The 16,392-nt window shown below is 31.9% G+C and overlaps 2 protein-coding genes across 4 annotated transcripts in view; one reads left to right on the forward strand and one right to left on the reverse strand.

Moving 5' to 3' along the window:
* Positions 1 to 1,211, forward strand: part of Fas3 (fasciclin 3) — a 171,742-nt gene extending 170,531 nt beyond the window's left edge. For all 3 annotated transcript variants that reach the window (XM_074241400.1, XM_074241399.1, XM_074241402.1), the window contains one exon: positions 44 to 1,211. In XM_074241400.1, coding sequence (XP_074097501.1) covers positions 44 to 223 — 180 coding nt within the window. In that variant the 3' untranslated portion in view covers positions 224 to 1,211. The remainder of the gene's footprint in view (positions 1 to 43) is intronic.
* Positions 1,212 to 1,403: 192 nt separating this feature from the next.
* On the reverse strand, positions 1,404 to 9,002 carry LOC141526364 (uncharacterized). Its single transcript, XM_074241350.1, has 2 exons — positions 8,495 to 9,002; positions 1,404 to 8,374 (listed from the first exon to the last, which is right to left on the reverse strand). Exons 1-2 carry the CDS (start codon positions 8,804 to 8,806, stop codon positions 1,439 to 1,441), a joined length of 7,248 nt encoding a protein of 2,415 aa, XP_074097451.1. The 5' UTR covers positions 8,807 to 9,002; the 3' UTR covers positions 1,404 to 1,438.
* Positions 9,003 to 16,392: the final 7,390 nt, after the last annotated feature.

The raw sequence follows: 16,392 nt of genomic DNA on the forward strand, positions 1-16,392 counted from the left end.
TTAATATACTTTTTACTATCAATGATTTTAATTTATTATGCAGATTCCTGAATCTAATGGTGAAAAAGTGAACCCAGAAGGCGGCCTGGTCTACGCAGAATTAGATTTGACCACGCGAGAGCCGAATCCCACCCCACGACGTGTCAGCGAGGACAAAACAGAGTATGCTGAAATTTTATACACCAAAACAGACGGGACCGAGGAGCCGGTTGTCAAAAACTAACTTTAACTTTAAACATTAATTTTTTATTTTTTCAATGCAAAAAAAAAAAATGCACCAATGTTCAAATAATCCTCCGTCACAACATTAAATTATCGAATTAACTAAAACGGCCTTAGCATTTTTATAAATAATTGTTAATATCCTATACGGAGAATTGAATATTGAATTTATCTGATTGCATTTGATATTTAAGAATATATTGAGCAATATGACGTACTTAATTATTCTATAAAACTAAAAAGTAATTGTATGATAATGAAAATTAAGTTGGTACTATTTGAAATGCACTAGAAAGTCATGTTACTTTAAAGTTATTATTTAATAATTGACAATTAATGATAGGCGTAAAATAAAAATAATGATAAAATGAAATTTGGTTACATAAAAGTAGTATGTAATGCAAGAGATCAATAATTAAATATTAAATATTACTAATTATTATGTGTTGTTTAATTGAGAGCCAATGACGTACAATATGATGCCAGATGTAATTTATGTATTAACCTTCGATCCACAGATAATTATTATATTTTTTTCAACAGAAATTAAGTAAAAAATACAATATTGTTCTTCGAATTTTTTTATAATTACCCATTTTTTATAACAATTGTGTCATCAATTATTAATGGTAATCAAGTTTATTGATACTTTTTTCAAACTGTCTCGGAATTAAAATCATTACATTCTGATATTATATCTCATCTCACAATAATAAACGCGGTCAAAAAAAAAGGCCATTATTGAATATAAATATTGATAATTTCAAATTAATATACTCTCTGTATGATATGAGCCTCTCTTTACGTAACACCTATTTTCATTATTATAATTAATAATTAATATTCAAAACTTGCAGTTTATATCTAGCCATTTCAACCGTCCAATATTATTATACATTATAAATATATAATATAATTATAATAATAAGTTTATAATAAAATATTCTTTTGTACATGTTTTATTAATTTTTTATTTTCATTTTCAATTCAATAAAATTTACAACAATTCAGTATTCTTATCATTACTTCCCCGACACTCCCATCCTCATTTCCGTCATCTTCCCCAATAACCGATTCGCTAAACTCAAAAGGAATTCGATGCGTGTAATTATTATAAAAATCGTCTCTCATATCTCTAACGCGCATCTTAAATTCTTCTCTGCCTTTGTTAGTTAAGAATTTGCGCCTTGGATAGCAATCAATTGGCTCTAAAACTTTATCCTCCTTCTTGACTTTTCTCCCAAAAAAATTTCTTGGCCTTTGCACTTTCTTTGTTCGAGAAATCAACTGTTCTCGGGTAATCATCGCAGGCCGAATCTTTGCCGGGCTTGAGTTTTTTCCTCATAATTTTTGAATTCGACAGATCAACTTTATGCTTTCCCACATTTTTATGCCACGCTGTGCTGATTTTCACATTTTTCATTGCCTCGAAATTCAACCTCGGAACAACGGAAGGTACTTGAGGATTCTCGAGGTTGGAACAGAGACCGCGCTTGACACTGTTCCGGTACTTGGAGTAAATTTCTTCATTACCGGCAATGTTAAACTTTTTACGACAATCTTTGGCAACCCCGGGGGCGTAATTATTGAAATTGTGCACCTGAAATTGATTGTCAATCTCCGAATCCGCGCAGAGTTGTTGAAAATAAAACCTTAGAGGCAGAATAATAAATTCTTCGCGTAGATTGCTATTAATAATTTTAACGAGAGCATAAACAAGAGCATTAAAATTTCGGCACCTCAGAACATAAATAGCCCCGCGCTGCCTTGGGAATAAAGGTGGTCCGGTCCACCCGGGATCAATGACATAAAAGCTATCGGGTTTTGCCGAAACAGCCAGCATTGCATTAGCACATTTTATCACGACATCCGAAAAAGATGATTCATCGAAAGTAACTTTGAGCGCGGCTGCGAGGGTCAATCTTCTCTGACCGCCGTACAGAATTCCGCACTTAGGCGTGTCATATTCAATTGACCAACTGTAAGGGAAGATTTTCAAGCTTTTTCCGAGATAAAAGTTCCGCTTCTGCCCTTCACATTCACCTCTTCTGTTGATAAAACTTTCAGTGAAAAAACAGTCTCCGAAAATGACTGAGGCGTCAAGAATCGACGCGTCCCAATTGGAAGGGCGGCAAAGGAACTGCATCGCGAGTAATGTAACGCAGATAGCGGGTTGATTTCTGCCTACGTGGTCGCCGAAGCTCTTGTCATAGGCGCCGATTGTTCCCCAGAGAGAGTAAATCAACTCAGGAATCTCCACCACGTAATTATTCCACATCCTGACATCAGCATCCACTTGTGGTGATTTAGTCACTTGCGCTTTGTTCTTCCTTGGCTTTGTCTTCGAGTGGAATTTACCGGACACTAATGAGTGGCTGAAACTCCACTGGTAATCTAGATAAACCCACATCGGATCTTCAACGAATTTATCGAGCCTTAAAACGTCTATTGTTTCAACGTGGATCGAGTGAATAAAAAAACCGGTCGTATCTGCAATACAATTACCCAAAATAGCTTTTATCATTTGATCAAGGCAAGAAAAAATAGCTAAACAACCGACTCCGTTCGTTACCCTCTTGCCCGCTGAGTTGTTTTGATAAGGATCCAAGTAGTAATAAGTGTTTGTTGACTGGCAATACCAAAATCCGTAGCAGCAGTTGCTCAGATGCAAAATACCGTCATTGTGAGTCTTTAAATGTCGCTGCAACTGCTTCTTTATTAGATTTAAATTACCAGTTTTGCTGTTGGAATTGGGACTCAATTCGTATAAAGGTGAAGCCAAGTCACGATAGTCAAAGAATCGATTCATTATTCTGACATTTCTGATAATATGTTCCTTGTGGTATTTGGGGTCCTTTATTTCTCGGTAAATCTCCTCAGCAATTTGGAGTATTCTGTCAATTACGCTAGACACAGGGTTCTGAATAATATCCCGTTTTATCAGGACTGAAATTAGGGCCGCAAAATAGCAGCGTTTGATACCCGGCTCCTTTATCTGCTCGAACTTTTGATAGCCGACGGTCCCAAAAATGAAGATCGGCTGGTTTCGCGGCAGAACCGGGTGCAAAAGAGTTTTCAAATCGTAATTATCGATATCCTTGCGATGGATTTGAGGCAGAGAAGAAGGCACCAATGACTCGTGCAAGCCAGTCGAGTCCAAACAGTCTGGATCAATTTTTTGGGCGTAAGAAATTGTTATCACTCTTATTTTAAAATCAATTTCTTCAGCTTCACCGATAATATGCACAATAATTTTTAAAAAGTCCTCCTGGACAGTCGATGTTATTATCTTGAGTGTTTTTCCACCGACATTCGGCCACCAGGCATAAAAGTCATCTCCTTTTTTCATTAGACCTATGTGAGCCTTCCCACAAACTATCACAGCTCCGGTATAAATGGGAGCAGTGAAAATCTTATTAAGAGACATGGCTAAATTCCATCCCTGTGTTTTGTAGAGCGTCCCGGTGTGCAGAGGTGCGAATACCGCGTTAAACCGGTAGTTGGCGATATTAAATTCACTTAAAAGACCATCTGTCATGTCATTTACGGACGAGTCTTGAGCTGCTAGGAGGCTGTCAAAAGCTAAATCTCTGCTGGCTTGGTATATAGACTTTATTGTTCTTGCACCCCACAAATGTGGCCGATGAATACAGGACCACGCCATCACACATAAATCAAGTGGGAGTAGGAGAATAGAGTGGTGGTTGAATTTCCTGTCAAATGGCTTTTGCCTCATTGTCGTCTGTTCTGATGGACTTGGGGATTTCTTTTTCACATCAACATCCCCCGAAGGCCTTAAAAGATCTTCTTTTTCATCTGCTGACAGAAAACGAGACGAAGATAAAGACTCGGGATTAATATCTTTAAATGGCGGATTATCCGGTCGCGTAACATCATTTTCAATTACTCTAACTTCCAACATTGACACACTCAAATTCTTCAGCGGAACAAAACTATTCGAGCAACTCTGTCGACTCGAATTGCAATCAATCAAATTCACTTCTTTGCTCTTGGTCCACTTCGGCAACTCAATCAACGATGTATCCTGCGACAAAATTTCTTTCACTTCTTCTATAAAATCCACCTCTACCCCCGCAGTCATTTCACCTTCATCGCAACCAATTTCTACGAATTTATTATTTTTCTTCGTCTGTTTTCGATTTTGATCAGTCAACCACTCGAGACTTTTTATACTAAGCGTGTAAATTCTAAAAGGCATGGAAGTATCCACTCCCGAATGCCGCTGAATCTTTTCCAGAAAAGTCTCTATCGAAACAAACTCTGACAGACACGCTGCGCCCTCTTCATTAGCGTGTCCGTCTTTATCGCACGCATATGGGTCAAATAAGTAATAACAATTGTTTGCGAACCAGAAAGCCAAAGAGACATTTTCAAAAATTAATATTCCAGTAGAATTCTTCTTCAAATAAATTTCTAGAACACGAGGTAGCTCGTCGACGGGGTAAATATTCGGTTCAGCGTAAACTTGTTCCTTCAATATTATTTTAAAACCTACTCCAAACATTTGGATTGTATAAGTCCAATTTCGGACCAAATATTTTGATAGTCTTGCCTGCTGAAATAAATCTTCTGCGCTTAAAACCAAGTCATCTATCAAATTACTGTTGAAGTAATCTAATCTCAATTGCACTTTCGCCAAAATGCACAAAATTGCAGCGAAAAAACACGATTTAAACTGACAATCGTCACCTTGATCGCGATTTTTGAGAAACTGAATGCCTTGAATCACCGAGATATTGCCTGAAGTTTTAGTAAAGCCTCTCGGCATTACCGTCTCTTCTTCTTCATTGTCCGTAGGAACTTTTTGTGATTCATTTTCATCACTTTCATGTGTACGCACTTTGGGATTATCAAAATTAGACTTCGGAAAAATCAAATCAAAAATAACATCTTCAGTTTTGCAAACGAGCTTGCTCAATATTTCATTTTTCTCATCTTTTTCCGACAAATTACAACGTCGTGGTTCAATTTCAGTGCATGGTTTTATTTTTATCATTGGTATAGGTGTTTGGATAACAGGCCCCAAAGGAATGATTATCGGCACGATTCGCGTATCATCAGAAATTTCTTGATGATATAAAGCAAAAAGACTCTTTACATCTTCTACTTTTTTGTCACTCTTTTCATCTCTCAACTCTTCACTTTCATCGTAAATAAACTTTTCATTAATCGCTCGCAGCGGAGTGTAACCAATTGGAGAGATCCTTGAATAAAAATATTTACGCGCCATCAAACGAATCATTTTTGATTTATTTTCATTTGAAGTTACACTAATTGCCTCTGCTGCCAAGTCAGATGTTTCTAAATTACTCTTAACAGCCAGTTTAGAGTCGACGGAAAAACAAGAGACCAGAGAAGGCACTGACTGCAACGCTTTCTTCGCAGACAGAAGAATTTCAAGAACCTTATCGTTTGGAAGTACGTAGGGAGGCGGATGATTGTATTTTAGTTTTTCATATTCAATTGCTTCTTTAGCTTCTGGACTTAATTCTTCTTCTTCTTCTAAATCGACATTCGCCGTAAGCAAGTAAAAGTTCAATTGATCCGGAGAAATTGTTGGTTCTTGTTCAGAAATTTCTGTCCACGGGTCTAGTTCTACAATTTCTTCTTCTCCTTTAATCGCATCTTCTTCAGTTTCTTCATCTTCCTCTTCATCTTCACTTTTATCAGTTTCATCTTCATCATCATCATCATCATCATCTTCTTCTTCTTTATCATCTTCCGCCTTTTTATCTCCTTCCAAAGCTACTAAATCATCATCCGTTAAAGGCAAAAACTGTGTCTGATACTTTTCAAACTCACTCGGTTCATCGACCTCATCAGCAACATAATCCGGCAATACAGACTTTATTTGCACAAAATGAATACTAAACTTCCTGTCATTGAACTCCAAAGTACCATAAATCAAGTCAACCAGCTCATTAACACTATCCATGACCACAAGTCCCGCCGGATAATCTTTTAATCTCCAGCCTTCCGCATCAGATCCGTAAGGATTAAATAAAAAATACAAGTTACTTTCTTTCCATATCCCATAGACCAGTCCCTTATTTTCCAAAATTAATTCATTGTATCTTTTGAAGTATCTCCCGAATGCTTCTCCAATGTTAACTATCGGTTCAGCGTTTCCTTCAATGATTGCCCGTTTCTTCTTTAAGCTAACTGTTTTTTTATCGAACTTTATTTTTTTAGGAAGTTTTGAAATGTCGTTATAAGAAACTTCTTCATCATTTTCATCCTCATCATCTTCTTCATCTTCATCATCATCATCATCATCTTCTTCTTCATCATCATCGTCATCTTCCTCTTCCTCGTCCTCTTCTTCAATTTCTTCTTCACCCCCAGAAAAAGCAAAACAAATCCTGTTAGCAACATCCAAAACATTATCCAAATCATATCCAGTCCACAACGAAGGATCCTTCACTTTTGAAAACGCCATTGCTATAATCGCCATCAATAATCCTTGCTTGCCTCTTAAACTTTCCTGATAGTCTTCAGCGAAACAATTCTTGCTCCCATGCAATATCAACCGTTTAGAATTAACGACTCTAAAGCCCTTGTCACCACTGTCATCAAAATCAACTCTCGGCATCACAAAGGCCTCTGCATTTTCAATCAACTCCGGCCACTGACTTACTTTTTCTCGGGTTTTTTCGGCAAAAGCACGTGGTTTAGGACTATCATCAACTATTTCTTTTCTAACTGCTCCATCACAAGGTATCAGCTCAACTTTAGGTTCTGGTCGTCGATTAGTTTTGAGCTCGCGATAAATTACTTCATTTTGCAAACCTTCTGCCTCCGCAGTAACGTATAAAACTTTCACTCCATGCAAAACAAAAGGGTCTTTTTCAGTACTCGCAGTGTTTTCCCGAATAATTTCCACTAATTCGCCAATTGCAGTGTGCATCGTGACACACGCGACAGCAGTATTGAACCTTTCCACAATTCTTGGGTCATCCGATAAAGCATCAGTCGCATCCACTCTGAATCCTTGACCATCACAGGCAAACGGGTCAAAAAAGTAGAATTTGTCTCCAGTTTTCCAGAACGCGTAAAATATTTTCTTTATTTCCAAAACTCCGCAATCATGAGTGCCAAAAAATTCTCTTATCCCCGTTTCAAGTGTAAGTTTTCCCTTTCCTTTGCCCTTTTTCGCCTGACCCGGAACAACATTTTCGCTAATTTTGAGTTTAGCTTTATAGACGCCCAAAAAAATGTCTGTTAAAATTTGGTCGACTGTCAAACTGAATAGCTCATCGATTTTTTTCCCAAGTGCCCTGAGCAAATCAACAAAATAAATTTGAGACTGATTGAAAATTAAATCGATAACGGGAGTCGTCCATTTATTAGCATTGATCAGTCGCGAATATATTATCGCACTTAATGCGATGATCAGATGAGAATGTCCGCGGATTATTTCTGGTACATTCGCGTGCGTTAAATGAATACTAGCTCTGACGAGTGCCCGGGGTCCTTGAATGTCATAACCACTCGGGTATCTTTTAATCTCACGTGGCATTGACTCTTTATTTTTGTTCTCATTATCTCGCAATAATAAATCAGATTCATCATCGATGCGCAAAATCGACGCGATTTTTATCGGATACAAGACGAAATAATCTTTCGTTAGGTTGCTTTTCTCCAAAATTAGGCACAAAACAGACGCAAGATTGGGCAGGATCATTAATTTGGCAACTCCTTCAGGATCAGGCTCCAGATCGTCCGATCTTGGCTGGCCATCGAAGACACAGTAATTATTATAGTCATCAGTGTTATCTTGCCAAATTGAAACATTCAATCGAGCGGAGGTCAAAATTCCTGATGGATAATCATCAAAAAACAATTTAATAGCTTTGATGATGTGTAAATCCGTGGGGCTTTCCGGGTTAAAAAGACCCGTGTAAACGGCATCGCTGATCAACACTCGAGCTTTATGCGTGTGTTGGACAGTGAAGGATTTTTCTAAATCACGGACTGTCAGAGATCGCCGATCTTTGACTCCCAGATGCTTGTAAGAGGCGCAGTAATACGTGTCACCGTCCTCGAGGATCTGATCGATCACCGACTCGTTCCAGAGGTGGGCCTTCAACAAGCCGGTTGTTGCGATCGCCGAGATCGCTATCGCTGCACCCTAGCAATGTTTTTACTCATTAGTATACAATTTTACGTAAACAATAAGTGTAATAAATCATCATAATTTATTGCTTGTATTTTAATTAATTTATTTATTTATTTATTTGTTGGTATTTACTTGTAACCCCCGCGAAAAGGGCGAAAATTTGTGCATGAACATGTGCGTGGTCCCCGAACGCGTGTCATATTTATCCAATTTGAGATTAGTTTTCAATTTTGTAAGCGAATAAGTATCTGCGGGAAGATCCAGGATTCTGTTGAGCCTTAGATATTCAGCCTCGAGATTCTCATCGATCTCGTCGTCGCTGGATACATTCACCTCGGCGTGTTTATCGCCACCATTAATTCTGAGATCGGTATAATTGAATGACACTTCCTCGTCCGTAAAATCCTTGAGAGTTGACCAATTTGCCTGGTCTTCTTGCTTCATTATACTTTCTTATAAGCTCATACTCATTAAACAGTATCTCCGATTAATAAAAATCATTACCATCACCTACTTAACATTTTATTTCAATAAAACTAGTAATTTCTCTAATTTTAATCATTTGTAAAAATTTACTTTTAAGGTTACCGTCAAAAAAAAAAAAAAAAAAAAACGACAGCCTCACTTGAAGTTAAGAGACTCAGGATTTTATAACAGCTTAAATAATTAGTTTTATTAACATAAATAAATGATATTTTTCTTTTAATTTATAGTGTAAAATAATAATAACAATAACAATGAATAATTTATGTCCCAACGATAAAGATGCTTACATTCCGCAGCTGTGTTATTATTAGTAAATAATAAAGTAAATCATTGTTGTAAATTATAAATTGTATTTATCAATCTTAATGTCAATTGTCACTAATTTTTTCTTATCAAAAAAATTTTTTTATCATTTTATTTCTTTACATTATTTAAAATTAAAAACTTCAATATGAAACTGAAAAATTAATTTAATCATTTTGTAAATAAATTTATTAATTTGTTTTTTTTTTTTTAAGGAACAAATTGATGATATTAAAAAATTTTCTCAATGTTGCTCGACATTTCTTCCTCAAAAATTAAATCGCCTGAAGACAATTAAATTTCTCTCTGAATTAAAATTGCCTTTAATTTAGTGCAACGCGGCTGGTTTGCATCTACACCAAGAAACATTAAATTAACGTCCAAAGTTTCATCCTCAGACCTAAATAGATAATAGGTCGCTGATATCTGTTACTATCACTCATAAGTTTCTTCTCTTCTTCGTTGAGCTTATCAGCTTGTAAGCCGACAACGTGGACGCTCGCTGTAGCAGCAAGCTCGATACACATACACACTTGTTATAAATAATGTTACGTTATTTATCATCTGTTGTCCGAGTGAATAAAGAGTAATCTCGTAATTTCGAAAAGTCAATTATTCCGGGTGAGCCATCAGTCGGAATGGTCATTGATTTTGTTCGCTAATAAATTTACCCAATCGGATAAAGCAAATGGTTACATTACATTGTTCTATAACTTTTTAGTGTTGTTAAATTTTCTGTTTTTAATTTTATTAATGGAGAATTTTTTTTTTTTTTTAATATTTAAAAAATATCCGTATTTGATTTAAAAATAAAGGAAGAAATTAATTCGACTAAAAATGTTTTGTTACGCTGGATTATCTATTCGTAAGTACAATTTTCAATTTTTAAATTAATTTAGTTAATTTTTTTGTTGTAAAAATCAGAAAATAAATTTTTTTTTAATTTGAAATTCGTAAAAATATTTTTTTAATTTTTTGCAAATATTTTAGGAAAATTCCTCCGGTTAAAAAAATTTATTAATTCAAAAATTCAAAAGTTATTAGTTTAAATATAATTAGTAATTATCTAATTTAAAATGAAATTTTTAAAATAATTAAAGCATATTTTTGCAATAAATTGCTCACTTTTAATTCCTAACATTTTCCATTTCCCAATAAAATTTTTTTTCTAAAGGAATTTGTTATTTATCCACAATGTTTTTCATCATAATTCCAGATAAATTTTCATCATACATTAAAAGTACGTATATAATTAATTTACAAAGAAATCATGAAATAGTGACGCATATTAAACTTTTTATTGCATAGCTTACTTTGCAATAAATAATTATTTTCAAGCACGATAGGTGTAAATAATAACGTTGATATATCATATATGCTTTGAAGACTGTATGCGTCACAAATATATAATACATGAGAATAGTAATATCAATAGCAATAATACAACTAGCTATTAACTAGTAATCTAGTGGCAGTCGGTAGTAGCCGATAGATAATAGTTAATACCCCATCAATTATATTCACGGCACACATATTATCGGCTAAGATAAATAAATAATCATTCATCCATTTTTTGCCGTGCATATTTTCCTCGGCATTGGATAATTACCTACAACACCGTGTTATGTTTTTTATTAAAGTCCTCTGTTAATTTGTATTTGTTATTTCCATTATTATCATTCGGACTTATTATTATAATTATCATTATCATCGAGTTCACCAGAACTTAGCCGGACGGTAGACAAATAGAGGAATCTATTTAGTTGCCAGTGAAAAAATTCATTACTTCTTCATTTTTTGCACTATGACATCATTATTTTTTACCGAAAGAGCCATCTGTTAAGTAATAGCTAGAAAATTCGAGAGTATAATATATGTATCATGATAATTTATTCTAAAAAATCAATGCTACCGCGATCAACGGTGATTCATTTCTTTGCGTATTTGAATATTCAATTTTTTACTGACTGGGAAAATTTTCATTTTTATTTAGTATGTTAATTTGTTATTTATTTATCTGCGTAGACATACAAAGTATCGTTTTCTTTTATTAATTGATCGCTAGTTTTTATTAATTCTATCTTTTTTATGAATATTTTAATTGCAATAAAAAAAAATTTTTTTATATTTTTATTATACGATCAGTATTTTTAGTTTCTAACTGTCTACAACTAACAAATGGTAGAAGCTACAAAGGTTTGAAAAATTACAAAAAAAAAATAATTAAGCATTTTGCTTGCAGACTTAATCGGAACTTCGCGTGCAAACTACCTGATATTTTAATCCTAACATACAACTACAATTTATTCTGCAATCGCTTGAATCATTTTTTCGAACTTAATCATGTTTAAAAAATTTTTAGAACCACTTATTTTCAATACAAATAATTTTAAGTGTTTTTTTTTTGTGTTTCTAACCATAATGTTTGCCGACAATATGACGAATAATCCTAAAATGGATGAGAAAAATACTGTCCTAAGCCATTTTTTAAATCTTTCATAGAATTTATTTTTGATATCATAAAAGAAGATTTAAAATAATTTTTTATTCTTCATAACGGTTCCTTTTAATTAGAGTACTTTGTCATAAAAGATTGACCATCGCATTTTTTGAGGTAATTTAACAAGGACATTGGTATTTTGTATGTATACATATACTTCCAAGGGTCAAGTGCCGACTGGCCTAAAAAAAATATTAAAAGGCTAAAATACAAAAAAATTTTTCCGAAAAAATTTAAACACAAATTACCCTGAAAAAAAATTTTTTTTTTAATTGAATACTCAATAATAACAATAATATTTTTCTTGAAAAAATAAAAAATAAGAAGAGAGAACATGTAAGATAATAGACATTAAATTAAAAATCAACATCCACTGATAACGGGCTAGCAGGTAACAAATAGAGCATTAAGAGTATTAAAAAAATACTTGTGACGTCAATAGACTTTTTGGGCGTTTTAAATTAAATAGCAGCAAGTGGTTCAGGACCTGTTTTATGTTACTGGGTATTTCTTAATATCATGTAGCGCTCTGATGTCCAGGGTAGTTTATCATCCAAGTTCAAGGATTAGTTTTTTTATTCCCGAAAGCGGTTTTACGAGCGGAAAGTTTCAAGGGTTGATGATCATCTGTAGCTCTTTTTTACCGCTGATTGTAAAACTCGATAATAAAATCTTTCTCTCTGAGAATGGAAAATAATTTTATTATAGAGATGTTAAATATTTTAAATTCTTCTTTCGTTTACTTTTCTTTCCTTTGTTTACAGCTGTTAACATTATCGTTTACTTTTTTTTTTTTAATTTATGCGACTATGAAACAATCAAACCCATTCTAAGCTATTAAACGGCAGTATCGATGTTTTTTACAGATCGATATAATAAATTGTCAATTAATGAATAATGTATTCTATAAATACAAAGTACGCTTCCTATTATTATTTCCGCATTGTTTTCCATGAACTATTATGACATCTTTATTATAATTCTTTTTTTTTTTTTTTTTTCGTTTCTATAATTTTTATTTATTGAAATAAAAGTAACAATAATAATAATCACTTGAGAGATTTTATCTATGTTAATAGAATGTTTTGAAAAAAAAAATAGTTTAGAAATATTTACTATCTAATTTGTGATTACGACAATAAAAAAATATTTTTAAACTCAGCTTAGTCATTCCAAAATAATAATAAGACACATGAATTGCAAAAATTGTCGAGTTATTTTTAGGAAATACCAGTTTATCATTTAATTAAATTTTTGTTTGTAGTAATTCAAAATTTTATTACTTGTTAGATGAATTTTAATTGAATAAAAAAATTTATAAAAATAAATTACAGGGAAAAAAAAAATAATTTTCATCATAAAATGATTGGTGTAATTGAAATAAGATTTAAAATTACACGAATATATTGATAAATATATTAAATATTAATGAATATTGCCTCAGAAAGGAACATTATGGAAAATGATATTTCTGTTACACGCTTAGAATAATACATACTTGCGGCAATAGTTGAACTACCTGTTGCTCTCGTGTGCGCTATGTACACTTAACTATACGCATACAACATTAATAAACGTACGGATAGTATGCCGCGGCTTCAATTGAATGTAATATCTATATTATATATTATATCTATGTGTTCGCGAGTTTACTGACATAATTAGTATCTCGATCATTACAAATTGGTACATGAACGTACCTAATATTTATTTCAATTTCATTATTAATTTTTTTCCTATAAATCGTACTTACAAAATTCAATCACACATTTCTACATTACATTTTATTTAAATAATTAATGTTAATAAATAGTGGAAAAATTTTATGGTGAATAATTGACAGTGATTGACATTATAAATGATTAATTTTTTTTTTATTTGAGTCAAATTGAGTCAAACAACAACAAATTAATTTTTTAACTCAACCTTAAGGTTTTTTCACGTCATTTAAACGCTATTATATTAAATCAACATTATCTCACCTTCGATATTAAGTAACAAAAAATATATGGTAGAAAAAAAATATATTTATCTACAATTCTAATCCTTGCGAAGAAACTTGCCCGTTAAATATTTAATCGAAAATAAATTTGTTTAATGAAAATAAAAAATTAGTATCGTTAAAAAAAAAATTAAAAAAAAAAAATTATCGATAATAATTATTAATTGTTACTTTAATCTTTTAATGAATATTAAAAATTACTCAATTGAAGACGCACTCGCTTGTCTCTAAAACTGATAACCAATAAAAAATTAAAAATTGTTTGTAATTAAATAAATAAGAAGAAGATAATGATTAAACACTAAAATTAGGCGCATATTTTCTCCGAAAACATGAAAGACCGGATAATTGTATTCTTATGGATGACCTGTATGCAGATGCGCTTTTAATCAAATTTATAAAAATAAAATAAACATATCTAATCAAAACTTTCGAATTGCTGACTGATATTCACACGTCATGATGATTATCTATTATTTTAAAGTTGTAAAAACAATAATGAAATTTAATAGAGATAAAAAGCTAAAATATAAACTTCCAATTTTTGGATAATTGATAATTGAGTATTTATATAAATATAAGGAAAAATGATAATTGTGTAATATCACTGGGCTTTGAGATTATGAGTCCAAGACGATAGTGTTGGTAATGAAATTAATAAACGAACAACATTATTAACAACAATAATACAATGACGATTGTAATTATTAATAATATTTCGGGCAGCTCTCATTTTGAATTAAAAATGCTTGAGCTGTTCGCGAAAATTATTGAATTGATTCTGATAATTTATATGACTCAAACTGGATAAAAAATCGAGATTACCTTGGGGTATTTAGCAAATTTGTCATCGTGACTAAAGAGAAATAACTACCACTTCTTTTTAGAATTAAAAATGCAATCGTTCTCCGGATTGTAAAAAATGGGAATGAATGCAGAGTGAATTTTTAAACAGAAGTCATTCCGTCACCTAGAGTTCGGAGATTTAATCAAATTAAAATCTATTTTTAAATATAGAATTTTTTAATTAAAATAATTATACTTATTTTCATTATATTAATTAAAAAAATTTGAAAAAGTATTTTTTTAAATAGAATTAATTCTATTGTTGATAAATGAAACAGTAAGTATTTTTTTTTTTTTTTTTTTTTATCGCAGAATTTAAAGTTAAGTTCTATATAAGTCAAAAATTTTTACGCAGGTTCAAATACTTCGGGCTTAAATGTATTGATCAAGGCTAACTGCTTACTTAAAAAACTATCAACAATCAGTATCATTGTTTTTTTTCAGAAGCCAAACAAAAAGCAGTCATATCTTATGAAACATAAAAAATCATTCATACTATGGCTGTAAATTCAGTATAAACCGATTTCTTCGTGCAATGATAAAAATTTTTAAAACCCTTATAAATCCACACATGCAGGATAACAAGCACGTGCTCTAGTAGGAAAAATCCGAAATTCAACGTGAATTCTTATCAGAACTGAGAACGTGATTCAATCTTTTATTTGAAATCGTAAAAATGTCACAAGTGCTAGATTAAATCTTCTCATACTCGTGCTCTTAAATGACTATTTGACCCGTCGCTGTGATTATTATATATTAATAAATTGTCATAATAAATAGATAAAATTGAAAGTCTAGCACCAATGTTTACAATTTTTTAATAAAAGTTTTGTAAACATCCTCAACATAAATATTATTGAGTTTCCGTAATTATAGAGTTAAAAAATGTAAATACTGAGTAACAAATTTTTCCAGTCATTCCGATAACAAAATTATCTAATCATAACATCATAACTAATAAAATCAATGAAAAAAATAGGAATTTAATAATTGTCGCAATCAATCATATGATGAAAATAATGATTGATTAATCGTAAAAACAACATTTTTGTTTAGAAAAAAAAGTTCTAGATCTTGCGATAAATTATTATTTACATTATTCACACAGTAAAAAACGAAATTAAATAACATTATCGCCCAATTAACAAAAATGATAGGTCTTGAATTCACATTAAGGCTACTGACATACATATAATACACAATACATTGATACAAATGCAATAAAACTCGTAAAAATCCTTCAAAGTATTGTTTTTAATAGTTATTTATTTTTTGTTTTTATAAAAAAGAAGATTTCCGCGCATGCCGGGATTACATATGTGCGGTAAATAATAATTGTCCAATTGATAATTGATTACACGAGTTCATTACATAGTTGTGTAATTTTTTATCAATGAAAAATAATTAGCATAAATATAGATTTTTTATATCCAGTTCAGAATAGCATGAGTTTTCATTGTAAACATTGAATTACCTTACCTAGGTTGCTCATTATACGTAACTGAAAATTATTAACCGACTTTTCCGACAATTATGTGATCAATGACGTCAGTAAAAATAATTTCATATTTTTAATTCATACCAGTTTGTTAAATTTTTTATTTATAACAAGTAAGTACTTCCGTTAATAAAATTTTTGAATTATTTAATTGCATTGTAGTGGAGTTTACTTTTTTAAATTAAAGATAAAATTTAATCACAGCCAAGGTTGATAAAATAGTTTTGTTGTCATTTTTATCGTGACTCAGGTCTTAGATAGTTGAGTTTACCTAGACACAGATGAATAAAAAATCTTAATCAAGATTGTGTTAAAATAAAATGCAACTCGTTATTCAATTAAAATTTAATAGAATAAAATCCACGTGTATTTTATTAATGTTGTATGTAATATTA

The sequence above is a fragment of the Cotesia typhae genome, unplaced genomic scaffold (assembly GCF_013202065.1).
Source record: "Cotesia typhae breed Kobodo isofemale line unplaced genomic scaffold, CoteBio_Ctyphae contig_33, whole genome shotgun sequence".
Classification (NCBI taxonomy): Eukaryota; Metazoa; Arthropoda; class Insecta; order Hymenoptera; family Braconidae; genus Cotesia; species Cotesia typhae.

Bases quoted from the DNA above. Each gene is read 5' to 3' on its own strand.
- LOC141526364 (XM_074241350.1), bottom strand. From the start codon at position 8,806: ATGAAGCAAGAAGACCAGGCAAATTGGTCAACTCTCAAGGATTTTACG. The intron at 8,375-8,494 runs GTAAATACCAAC...AAACATTGCTAG, and splicing joins CCTTTTCGCGGGGGTTACAA to GGTGCAGCGATAGCGATCTC.